Source organism: Diuraphis noxia, unplaced genomic scaffold (genome assembly GCF_037042655.1).
Source record: "Diuraphis noxia isolate RWA-SAM2 unplaced genomic scaffold, SU_Dnox_SAM2 contig0003, whole genome shotgun sequence".
In the NCBI taxonomy this organism is placed as follows: Eukaryota; Metazoa; Arthropoda; class Insecta; order Hemiptera; family Aphididae; genus Diuraphis; species Diuraphis noxia.
Window position 1 is genome coordinate 56,189,431 of NW_028301713.1, and position 13,745 is coordinate 56,203,175.

Here is a 13,745-nt window from a genome sequence, read left to right on the forward strand (position 1 = left end):
TATGAATATGTTATAATAATGTCATAATATAATATTATCTATCAATAAAAATGATCTAAGTGTAATGATACTAATGAATACTATACCTATGTAATATAACATATAGTTATATAGTTTATATTTTTGAAAACTATATTTAAGGATAATTATCTTCAGTAACATTTTAATAATTCAGAAACTAATTGTCTAAGACTAAAATCACCCACTAAATAATTTACATTAAAAAGGGGGGTTCTAATTTGAAAAATAAAAGTTTGTGTCTCCACATGACACTCTTTAAGAAAAGTGGGGATGGGCATGTTTAAAAATCACTTAGTATAATATACTATATATTATATATATTTATATCATAAAATCATAATTAGTGGTTAGCACCTATAAGTATTCATTATTTTATCTATGTATGGAAATATATGTTTAGGGACGGAACACGGAAAGGGACATACGTCATAATATTATAATTAATATGTATAAGCACAGAATAGAATAAGGTATTAAGTATAAGGTATTAATATTAATATTAATATAAGTATAAAATATAATATTAATATAATATTAATATAAGGTATTAATATTAAGTATAAGGTATTAAGGTCTATCCTATAGTATTGTTCTGTGCCTATGGATAAGCATTTCAATGACAATAACAAATCACACAGTCTTGCTGTTGGTTACACTGATCTGATAGCAACTCAGATAACGTTCGAAAATGTTTTTAATTTTGTTACAAATTAAAAATACTAAATTACAATTTTCATTGTGCTTACTGCTTTGAGCTTTCTGCGTACTATTTACTGACTGTATTAATTATTATTTAACGGTATGGTTTCTGAAGGCTTGCGATCATGTGAATTGTAAATTATGTACTCTAGTAAGCGTCTCATCCTCGTTAATAATTATAAAATCTGACGCCGCCGGTCGATCGTCAAATGCACGGGAATCGTTGGCCAAACAAATTGTTTCCCTGATCGTTTAGAAGTTTTAACTGTCACTTTAAACAATAACCATCATTATGAACGGTCAAGACATGGTAGTAAGTATATCGTATACGTATGATATGCAGGAGCGAGTTTAATAATGTGATTGAATATTATTTTTTCGTGTTTTTTTTAGGTCTACGAACACGAAATGAAAAACTATGAGATGATGTTGACAGAGTTCTATGATGCAAATTCCAGTAATGCCGTAAAACTGTGTATGCAAGAAGAATTTGACAAATTTGGCGAGCGAGACAAATGTTGGGTGCAGTGTTGTTACAACCTGGAGAACAGTAAAAACCAATATTTGTTAATGTTCAGTCTGAACATTATGGAGGTAAGATATTAAGTTTTTTTTTTACTGACTACAGCTTCAAAAAAATGTAATATTTATCATGTGTTGTTTGATAAATAGATGATTATCAATAAGAAATGGGAAAAAATGACTTTCAAATCACAAGAAACATTGAGGGAAGCAATTTTTAACCATATTGTGATGAAACACAATGAATATCCTAAATACATGATCAGCAAAATGATCAAGTTATTAGTCGATATAGCACGTAATGATTGGCCTTTGCGTTATCCTAATTTCATTGATCATATTACACAAGTAATAGCTTTATTAATTTAAACAAAACATAAATAAGTTATTAAAATATTAATTATATCTGTAATTCACATAGTTACTCGTTAATCCTGAACAAGTACTTTTGGGTTTATCATTTTTACTTTTGTCATCCGAAGAATTTATTAGCCCCAAAGAAGATCTTTTAGGCAAAAGAAAACATGAACTGAAAGTAAATTTTTTGAAGCACATTCCTAAATTGTTTGAAATACTTTCAGGTAAAATTATTATTTTGTTTGTTTTGTGAAATAATTATATTATACTATTACATTATTATATAATGTTAATTTATGCATTTTATTAGTATAGATTTTACAGTCAAAGTAGGAATATACATTACCCAGGCATTGTATCAGTGCCCAAATCTAATTGGGCACTGCAGATTAAATATATTAAGAACTAAATAAAACATCTTACTGAGTAGGTACCTACTTAAAAAGTTGTTTTTACTGTCTTTATCACTTACATTACCTTTTTTGTCTTTCTCATTTATGTTTTCAATGACAGTTTCACAACCTAGAGCTGTTTCTAAGTCTTCCTGTGATTTTAAAGTAGATATACAAAATATTAACACAAATAATACCTTATAAGAGTTCAAATTCACTTTAATTTTTAAACTAATGGAGCTGAACTAAATGTGATCTACTGAGTGTAAATTTTTTATGTTATGCACTTGTAAGACTGAGATAACACATGTGAATATGATGGTGTATTGACGGCCTCTTAACTCATAAAAGACTATGCGACGTCTGCCGTCTGGATGATAATAATCATTAGAAAATATTGTATAGGAGTTTTTTTATTCCATTTTGATATATCTAGATAGCTTTATCATGTAATATACTATGTGATCACTTAATAATTAAGATTACAGATCTGTTTCATATTATCTGCAGCTGTTACATTGTCGTGTAAGAATAAAAAATCTAAGTTTAGTTTTGTATTGGTATTGTTGCATATAAATACAATTTGATATAAATTTATGCAGTGCACTATATTTAATTTACTTTGCCTAATGGAATCTAGGCAGGGTACTCTTTATTTGGACAATCTAGAACAATGCCTGTTTAATATATGAACAGTTTGAGTATTTCAATGATGACTCTTACATTGCCCAAAATATTTGGGTACACAATGCCTTGATTTTCTACTTCTACATAACAAAGATACTAGAAAAAGTTTTAATACTGTAGCATTATTTGTTTAATAATTATTATACCAGTACTTATTGGAAATAATTATTGTTAATATTACACTGTTTTCAGATATTTTAAAAAATGCCCATAAAACTTCAAATTCAGATGAAATATATGAAGCAGTAACAAAAGTATTTTCTGATATGTTTACGTGGCTTCCATTTGAAAAGCACCTGACTCCTGATTTGTTACATGTCTTGATGCCCTTAGGAAAAAAAGAGGTATCATTTATATAATTATAAAATTAAAGAAATTAGTAATATGAAACATCCATATTATTGTTTAGAATGCTACATCCATTAACACTTTGACTATATTCAATGAAGTTCTTAGTAAATCATATACTCAAACAGAAGATAGATATTTCATTTTGTCTGAATTATGTCTTTATACATTCCGTTTAGTTGAAAATATTATTGCTGTTCCTGAAATTGGTTTTGTGAGTGAAGCGTAAGTTACCGATATAATATATTACATAACTTCTGTTTAAAACCTATCTAATTACTTTAAATTTTTTCAGTTATATGATTATAATCATTGAAATGCTATCTGTAGTCATTAGAAAATATTGGAACTATCTTGATAATCATTTTAGTAATGGTGAATTCTTAGAATTACTGTTGCAATTTACATTCCGGCAAAATGGTTTAGATTGTTATTATCAATGTTTGGATATTTGGTGTAGTATTTTTGAAGCATTGTCTGATCGTCCTGGATGTGTTGAAAAGTAATTATAAATTATATTGTATACAAATTAATGATTTTTTTAGCAACAAGAACTTCTATAATTTTTCATGAATATTATATGAGCTAAACAATACCTATTTACCTCTTTCAGTGCTATGGATGTATATTGTATATACATGTTTAAACATATAAGTGACCCAGCTGTTATGTATGCTATGCATTGTTAGTTTTTATAATATAGTAAAATACTTTTAACATGAACCTCAGGATTATTAAAATCCAAACTACTAAAAAAAATAATTTGAATAATATTCGTGGAATAAATCAATATTCTTTGAGCCACAAATTTCAGGAGTCCCAATTTCACATGATAACAAAAATTAAAAAAAAAATATTAGAACAGAGATAAAAATATAAATACTAAATAATAATTAAGCACTAAAAGAGGTAGTTTAAAAATATTTACTGACTGAATATAACTATATTTTTAGTAAATAATTTAATAATGATTAATAATTGTATATATTCTAGGTATCGTCACTTATTTTTAGATCTTGTTGAAAGAGTTACACAAAAAATTAATACTTTTGGCAGTTTAAATGATGAAATATATGATGATGATGTAAGTATTCATACTAATATAGTAGCTTATTAAGAGACATATTCTATTTAAATTTATTTCATATGTTTAACCATAAAGATAATATTGAACCCGCAAGTAGATTAGGTTTAATATTGGAGTGAATTGAACACTTAAACAAGTTTTTAATTGAGTCCTGAAAATTTTGTTATTGTAATATTTTACATAGTTATAACTCTAAAATAAAGACATTGATAAGAGCCTAAAAAATTATCTTTCATTGAAGTTTGATACAAAATCGTTATTTACTTAAATATTTTAGCTAAAAGCAAAATTGGTCATGCTGAATGCATATTGTTCAATTTTGTACATTTGTATTATGAAGAATTCACATGTAGTTTGACATCCTTTTAACATATTGAGTATCATGTGATTGCTGGCAGTTACATGATAGACTAATTATTCGTAATTTATATAAATTATTTTATTTAAAAAAAATATATTTATTGCATTAGAAAAATTGTAAGTTGCTTATCATATTATTATAGTGCCTTAGAAAAATTATTATAATAATTTAAATACATATTCATTTTCGGTTGCTGGCGATCATGATGTGATATAATAGTTATAATATATGAGCATCGATAGTTAAAAAAATATATAATTTAAGGATTGCAATCTATAAGTAACCACTAGTTGTCACTTGGCATACAATATGTTAAATATTAAAAATTGTTGATCAAAGCAAAAATTAAATATACATGTGGGTATAGCATAATACTATAATGCAGCGGTTCCCAAAGCATCATAGTGTCTTTACAGGGGCTCCGCGCTGCTGTAGAATGTTATTTATTTATTTATTGATCTACGCCGCGACAGGCATTAATTTAATACAATATTTGTTGGTAAAATTAATTATAACAAAAACAAAGAGAAAAAAAAACTATAGTATAATATATGAAATAAATATCTGGTAAAAATGTGGAAGACTAGGTTGAGTTGAGGCTGCGTAACATTCTGTGGAGTGGGTGGTTGAATCCATAGGAAGTGCGGTGGTGAGGTAATTGATAAAGGGAATGATTTCTAGTAGAGTGAGACGGAACACGGAAAGAGATAGAAGAGAGCAATTCAGGAAAATCTAGAGATCCTTCAAGAAGTGAAGAGATGAAATGATGGTCAGCCCCTGTGCGGCGAGAGGCTAAAGATGGGATTCGTAGATTAGAGGAAATGAGTGAGTAATCATGAATGGGATGTTTAATTTTTAATTTGAAGGCAGCATAGGATAAAAATCTGTTTTGTATTCGCTCTAGTCTCAGTTCATTGCGCGCTAGGTATGGGTGCCATATCACAACTCCATACTCTAAAACAGAGCGAACTAAGGCGAAATACAGTATACGGAGGCAAGAGCTAGATGTGAAATTGGCGGTATTACTTAAGTCTTTAACAAGAAATATACGATTAAGATGAGAACCATTAAGGAATGTTATCAATTATCCCATTAATTTAATATATACAAAAAAGTAAATACCTAAATCTTAATATAACTAATGTCTTATAACATACGTATAATTACAATTAAATAAATATTTTCATAATATATATTACAAATTGTTCTGACTTTTTTATTATTTTTTATGAGGGGCACCATGTAAACCTCTTATTCCAAAAAAGGGCGCCATGAGACAAAAAAGTTTGGAAACCTCTGCTATAATGTTCACATATTAGCTCATAACAGGGTAGATGGTGGTATTTTTTTTTTTTCATGTTAGTGTATATTTTGCATTAAATGCATATTTTTACTACAAAAACGTGAGAAATGCATATTTTATGATATATTTCTATATAATCCATTTGTTTGCTGTATGAAATGGAGCTTATTCAGCTTAATCAGAATAAACTGTGCTTATAAAAAATGTAATTTTGGTTTTATCACTCAATCTACAGGCTGTCCTGCGAGGATTTACCCATTGCGATATCTCACAAAATAATGGAGATATCAAAATTCTGGTTTTATAATAAGATTCACGGGGATATTAAATACAATTATTTCATTTTTTAATTTATTTTAATGTTTGGGTAAAAAAGTTAATAAATATATTTTTTATTTAATTATTTCCAAAAAAATTAGAGATAGCCATTTTGTTGAGTTTATTTTTCTGAAAATATTGACGTTTCAAAATTTTATTTTCATTAATTTCCTGATTTTTAATATTTTTTCTAGTTTTGATGAAATAAAATATGATTATAAATTTATAACTATTATGAACACTGAGAGTATTCGGCCGGTCGTATCGGAATGCGAGCGTCGCGGCGGGTCACATGTTTGATAACAATGATAACATTATGGTGATAAATAATTCGCAATTTTTCTCAAACCAAAAAAAAATATTAAAAATCGAAAATTAATGAATATAAAATTTTGAAACGTCAATATTTTCAGAAAAATAAACTACACAAAATGGCTATCTTTAATTTTTTTGGAAATAATTAAATATAAAAATATATTTTTTAACTTTTTACCAAAACATTAAAATATGAAACAATTTTAGTTCTTATCCTTGTGAGTTTTATTACCAAACCAGAATTTGATATCAATATTATTTCGAGAGATATCGCAATGGGTAAATCCTCACGAGGCACCCTGAATATTAAAATAAAAAACAGTCTCACATTTACTCAATAAGATTTTGGAAATTGTTGGAAACTCTAAATTTTAACTTAGCCAATACAAAGTACCCATTGCTGAAAGAATCAGTAGAAATTAAAAAATTTGAGAAAAACAATGGAATAAAATCTATGGTTAACCTGTAACATTTTAAATGGCAATAATCTAGATGAAGATTTCCCAAATATAACTCCTAGAGATATAACAAAATCTAAATATGCAAAAGTTACGTGGTGTTGAGCTAAGTTTTAGCAATTATAAGAATTTATTAATGTCAAACAGAAGATTGTTTACTTTTTAAATCTAAAAAACCATGTTATTGTTTCATGTAATTAATTTGAATAGCTTAAATAAATCTAGAGATAACAGATAAGTTTATTGATAGTAGAATTTTTTTTAGTGTTTTTGTATTAGGTGTTCATTTTATTATGTTTCATGGCATATTTTAAGATATTTATTAAGAGTAATTTGAAAAAAAAATTGATAGAAAATGTGTTTATTTAATAATACTTATCTGGTATATTTTAGCATATTTTTAATAAAATAACTGCATATTTCCTCATATTTTATAGCATATAAATCCTAGCCCTAGTAATTATTAATTATAAGCTATATAGTGTACAAGGGGTGTACCCAAAGTAAACCAAACTGATGTTGTGAGGTGCAGAGTCTTTGTAGTGTTGATTTTTTTGGTATAATATTATGCTATGAAAGGAGGTACCTTTAAGGTGCAAAGGAACTTTATCAATCAATGTAGGTATGCTAACTATATTTTATCGGCAAGATATTGCAATACCAACAAGTATATTGTAAAGAAATAATATACATTAATATATATCACCTACAAGGACGATGTTCTGGGAAAAACTTTTATGATTTTTCAATTTTAAAAAAGAGGGAGGGTGTCAATTGATGTTCAATCTTGCTTTGGGTGTCCCCTTCAATATCTCAAACTAATAAAATGTTAAAAAATATGTGAAATTGTCTTGGAAGATATAATATGAAAGACAATCTAAGAAGTTAAAGAGTGATCTAGAGTGACTTGGAGTTCAGTTTGGATAATTTTAAGTGAATATTTAGTGATAAAAAGGTTGGCTGCAGATAATATATTAACATCCCCTTCCCCACACCCCTCTCTGTGTGCTAATTTTTTATCAAAAATTGTATGAAAACAGTGCCTTGCATACCCTATTTACCCAATCTAGCCCCTTATGATTTATTTTATTCCCTCTTAATGCATAGAAACATTTTAAAAAGATTAATGAGTCAAGACAACTATGATAAAGTACTGTCACTGCTAGAATAGTGGAATAAAAGATTGGACTAGTGTGTTAAGTCCAATGAAGAATACTTTAAAGGAGATTAAATGTTTTTTGTAGAAAAATAGTTTTGTGTCTTTTGAGTAAACTCTTATATTATAGTATATTATTTCAAGTTTACTTCTGTACTCACTGTAAACATACAAAATATAAAGCACTGTTAAATATTTTGTTCGGGATTTCTATCAACCAACAATCATTAGCAGCAAAGGAATTAAGGCAAATGTTAGGAAAAATTGGAATATACCATAGAATCAGTGTCGGCCCCAGAGGGAGGGGGCAAGCAGTACGACTGCACCAGGTCCTGCACTTGTGCAAGGTCCCATAGGCCACAAATTATGTATTACAAATATTACTTTATCTTTAAATAAACATAATAATATTGTCCCAATAGTACGTAAACTTCGGCCATGTTTTGTTAGTAAATAGGTTGTTATCAATAAAAATAAAAATAGTACCAAATTATCATACCAATTACGAAAGTAAGTATTTATTCATTTTGCAAATGCAAATTAGATTTTATTAGTTTATACATACAAATTTAAGTTTCTAACAATACCTTAAAGTTTAGTAAAATTGTATAAATAATTAATAAATTAATATATATAGTGATATGGACCATGGGACCTTGCAAAATTCAACATCAGGCTCCAAAAACTATCAGGCCAGCACCTTATATAATATGCAACAAAAATATTTGTTTTTTTAATTTTGTACTTATCCATGAGCATACTAAATTTTGTATAAAATTTAATTTTTATTAAAAAAATTCTATGTTCTTATTAATTTAAATTAAATTAATTTTAAAAATAACTTAATATTAATTTTTACAGGGACAAACTGAATGCCAAATATTTTTGAATAAAAACATTGAAATTATATCGAACGTAGCTCATCTCTATCCAGTTATTGCTGTGCCTGTGGTAAATATAATACAATAATTTATTATATTAACGTTTTTCATTCAAGTATAAATGCACATTTCATTTAACTAATAATAATGGTTTCAGGTCGATAATTGGAAAGTATACATAAATGATTATATAACTATACTGAATTCACCCATGTTATTGGAAAACTTTAAGGATTCCAAGTGTATGTTCTTAGTTCCATCAACAAGGACTTTAACTAGCCTAAGTGGCTATTACGAAGATTCTATGAAAATTGCAATTACAAAAATGCTCAACGACATTGCGATTCAAGGTGTCGCTACAACACCGCTTTATCAATTGCCTGTATCACAATCAACCACAAAAACTCTGATTCAAATGTAAACAATTATAATTTTTATTTTACTACGCATACTTCTTCTTTTTCTTCTTCTTCTTCTTCTGGCTTTCATAACTCTCCAAGAGTTTTCGCCGCCATCACCAAATCACTCCACTTATCACGATCCTGCACAATCTCCCTCCAATCCTGCACTCCAAGATCTTCCAAATCCTTTTCTACAACATCCAACCATCTCTTCCGAGGACGACCCCGTGGCTTTTTTCCTTCTGGTTTCCAATTCAGTACCATTTTGGTTACTGCATCAGAAATTCCGCCTCATGACATGTCCTAGCCATTGTATCCTTTAACTCTTTATGAAACCATTTATTGATACTATTTTTAATTTCTCCTTCAGTTCTTGGTTGAACTTCCTTCGCCACTGACCTGTCTTTGGGTCTTTTACCGGGCCGCATGTCTTTCGCCATATTTTGTTTTCAAAAGTCTTTAGTCGTCGTTCTGTTATACTTGTAGTAGTCCATACTTCACAACCATATGTTAGTATCTGTCTTATGATTGATGTATATAGTCTTATTTTTGTTCGTTTTGAAAATAATTTAGACTTAAAAAACTTTAGCAAGGCGAAAAACGCTCTCTCTGCTTTTGTTATTCTAGACCCGATCTCATAGGGCCAGTCATTTTTAGTATTAAGTAGTGTACCTAGATACTGAAATTGTTCGACTTTTTCATATGGTAACGTCTCTAAAACATCTAGCGATGTTTCCATGTCTAATAGTTCCATTAATTTTGTTTTGTCTGCGTTTATGTGTAGCCCTATTCGTTCTGCTGAGTGTTCTAATACTTCAGTAGCTTTCACTGTATCATCCAATGATTCTCCTATGATGTTAAGATCATCTGCAAAACCTAGCACTTTTATATGATATTCATCCACGCTTATTCCTCTTGCTTCGTTTTGCAAAACTCGTACTGCCTTTTCTAGGGCTATGTTGAATAATAATGGGGATAGTGCGTCCCCCTGTTTTAGTCTCGTTTCAACATTAAACGCTTCTGACGTAGTACTTTCTACTCTGACTTGGTACTTCACTCCTTCCATAGACAGTTTGGTTAGATTTATTAATTTTTTTGGGAAACCAAATTCTTTCCTTATGTTGTACAGGCTATTTCTATGAATGCTGTCATAAGCTTTCCTAAAGTCAACAAACATTTGCCAATACTACGCATACAATGAATAATATCAGAAAAAAGTTATTAATGTTATTAATATTATTATTATGATTTTTATGTTTTTTTTTAGTCAGAGCGAAATCCTCACGGCTTTGTCAAGATGGATGCATTTATTAAATAACAATAAACAATTTTGTATGGAACAGAATCGAGAAAAACTTTTTTCTGTTTTGGTTACATCTTTACAAGACACAAGTCAACCTACTCAGATACATGATGCTTGTGGAGTGTTACTACCAACGGTCACTGAGCCTATGCTTGTGCATATTAGCGAGTACACATCATTGCTTGAACAATTATTATCACCATTTTTAGATGGTTCAATTACACTTAATCATTTAAATAAGAAGGTATAATTTTTATAAAAATATATTTATTAAACTGCTTAAAACTTTCATAATTTTAGACTCGCTTGTCAGTGAAAGTAACATCTTTGAAGTTTCTTTTGACTTGTCCCAGTCAAGAAGAAGAAATAAAAGTATTAGTTCTCATGAATTATTTAAAGTCATTAGCACCATCTGGATTAAATGATTTGAAAATGTTAACTGATGTTCTTGTCAGCAGTGGTCCATACAAAATGTCTACTAGAAGAATTATTTATCGTGCTGTTGAAGTAATTACATAATCATATTACTTTGAACTATTATAAACCTTTATTTTTATAATCAAACTTCTGTAGCCATGTTTGATTGAAGCAGTTACACACTTAAAAAATGATATGCAATCAGAGTCCTCACTCAATCCACAAATGGAAAAATGTGAACGAGTGATTACATTTTTGTCAGAAATGTATGAATTGTTGCATGATACTATGTCACCTCAGTTTGTACAAATTCTTATGCAAACATTTGTTGACTTAGACATGTAAGTATTGTTATTTCAAATACAATAATAAAAATAAGGTAATTGTGTTGTTGATTTTTTTTAGGATATGGTGTGCTAGTACAATGTTGACCATCAAAATGCTTGAAGTTCTATCATTAATTGTTAAACATTCCTCCAAATCAAATAAAGAGTTTACATCTGTAGTAATTAAATTAGGATTAGAGAAATTAATTCCTTTGGTAGCTTCTAACTGCTATCCACCAACAGTGCCTGCACTTTATAATTTGCTCTTTTGGTAAAATTATTATTTCATTAGCAAATTTTACTAAAAGTTATATGCTGGGTTTCACAAAAAATTTAATGAATCAATAATGAGCCAATGATCCCTTAAAAAAGATGTGGCTCACAATTGGTCCATTAAATTTTTAGGGAACTGTTAAATATAATAAATTGTTTATGCAACCCAGCAATAGTCATTTTTTTAATTTCTTTTTTTAGTGTTTTGATGTATAAATGGAGATATTTTTTTCCTGCTTCTCCAAATCTTACTGTGCTGCATCCTACCAATGATAATAACATCGATAATTCTGAACAGTTCACTACAATATTGGAAGTAATAGGATACTCATTTATGACAAATGATATAAGTATTTTTTCACAAAACTTAAAAGCCATTGAAGAATTACACTTACAATGGAATTTATATGCGAAGGTATGAATTTAAGTAAATTAAGTAATTTATTAAATAAAAGAATTAAAGTTATTTTGTTTTTTTTTTTTTTTAGGAATATTTCAAACATTATTTTCTCAGTAAATACATGACTGTACTATTGAATGTTATGGTCAACAAAACCCACACAATCCTATCAGACGAAATATCAATGGCTATTTACAACATGGCTAGTGTTGACTTTGATTATTTCTTTTCTAAATTCTTGCCTGATTACTTGAAACAAACAGACAATATACGTAATGATCAGCGACAATTTTTGAGGCAAAAACGCATGCAGCCAGTCAAGGTAGTTATTATTTTATCAATGTGGGTTTAATTATATATTTAATGAATGATTGTTGTTATTGTAGGAACTACCAACATTTATGGTTAATCTCGCCCAGTTAACAAATGACATAAGATGTTCAAAACAAATATAAACAACCTCAAAAGGTAAAATGACTGATTTTTTTACTTTGTCTATGTACTTCATCCTTGAGTAAAAATTAATTTTTGGTCTTAAGGTTATTGTAATAATTAAGTATTGATAATTATGATTATTTTTTTATATATTAAATTAATTATTACAAATAAAATGTTTTTAACATTAAATTATGTAAATAATTCAAGAAGCTATTATATTTTCAACTTTGTAATTAATATTGTAAAAGGTATTTTCAATGAAAAAAAAACATGAGTGAATCATCATTAATGATAATTTATATTCATACTGTGTAAAAAACGGTATAGTTCATGTGTTTGATAAATGGAAGAGGACTTAATACTTTAGATGTTTTATGATTTTTTTTTTATATAAATATGAATATGAATTATTTAAACCTTGTAACACTTGTTAATAATAATTGTTTAATAATTAATGAATATATTTAACTTTTTATTTTTAGTATATAGTCTTTAATTTGGAAGCATAATATGCAGAGATATTATCTCTTAACTAAGGATAATTTATTTAGTATTTTCCAGTATTAAATCATTTGGAATTATATAATGACAAAAATATATCATAATATTTATTATAAAGTATTTGAGTTCTGTCGAGATTCAATATCAAATACTCTCACTAAAAAATTAGTGAAAATTAGATCTTGATGGTACTTTAATTTACAAATTCATGCCAAATCTAATACTTATTACCTATGTTTCAAAATCATAAAAATTTAGTTAAAATATAACTATTTAATTACTACTAAGTTTTTGAATAAAACTTAAATCTAAAGATGCATGCTAGTAGCACAGGGTCATAAACACAGGCAAATAAAAATGCACTTATTTGTCTTGTTTCTGAGGTTGATTTTATCATCCAACAATAAAAGTTACAAGTTATGTCTATAAAATGAACACTTTAATAACTAATGTTATATAATATCTAAATATTATGTAAAGGTTTGATCAAAGTACATAAACAACATTTTACTTAACTTATATTTTAATTTCGGCCTTATAGTATAATATTCTTAAATTGTTTTACAAGTAATCTTTGAAGATTCTTATCGAAACACATTAATATGACAAACTAGAATATAACATTTTAGTTAAGATTGATAGCGTCTGAGGCGTTTTTAAATAATTTGTTGAGAAACCAAACTGTGCAGTATAAAAGATAATTATATACATAAACTTGACATTTTATGGTTAACAGTGTTATCTATCAAAATTAAGTGTTAACAACTACAGAATCTAATAA

The 13,745-nt window shown here is 27.9% G+C and overlaps 1 protein-coding gene across 1 annotated transcript; it reads left to right on the top strand.

Annotated features, from left to right (window-relative positions):
- Positions 1 to 714: 714 nt before the first annotated feature.
- Positions 715 to 12,947, top strand: ebo (exportin ellipsoid body open). Its single transcript, XM_089222476.1, has 17 exons — positions 715 to 1,033; positions 1,114 to 1,314; positions 1,393 to 1,590; positions 1,664 to 1,823; positions 2,871 to 3,022; positions 3,088 to 3,251; positions 3,322 to 3,528; positions 4,020 to 4,110; positions 8,886 to 8,975; positions 9,063 to 9,322; positions 10,574 to 10,853; positions 10,910 to 11,116; positions 11,183 to 11,367; positions 11,432 to 11,623; positions 11,827 to 12,040; positions 12,114 to 12,347; positions 12,412 to 12,947. The coding sequence occupies exons 1-17, from the start codon at positions 1,013 to 1,015 to the stop codon at positions 12,478 to 12,480; spliced, it is 2,925 nt and encodes a 974-aa protein (XP_089078602.1). The 5' UTR covers positions 715 to 1,012; the 3' UTR covers positions 12,481 to 12,947.
- The last annotated feature ends 798 nt before the right edge of the window (positions 12,948 to 13,745 follow it).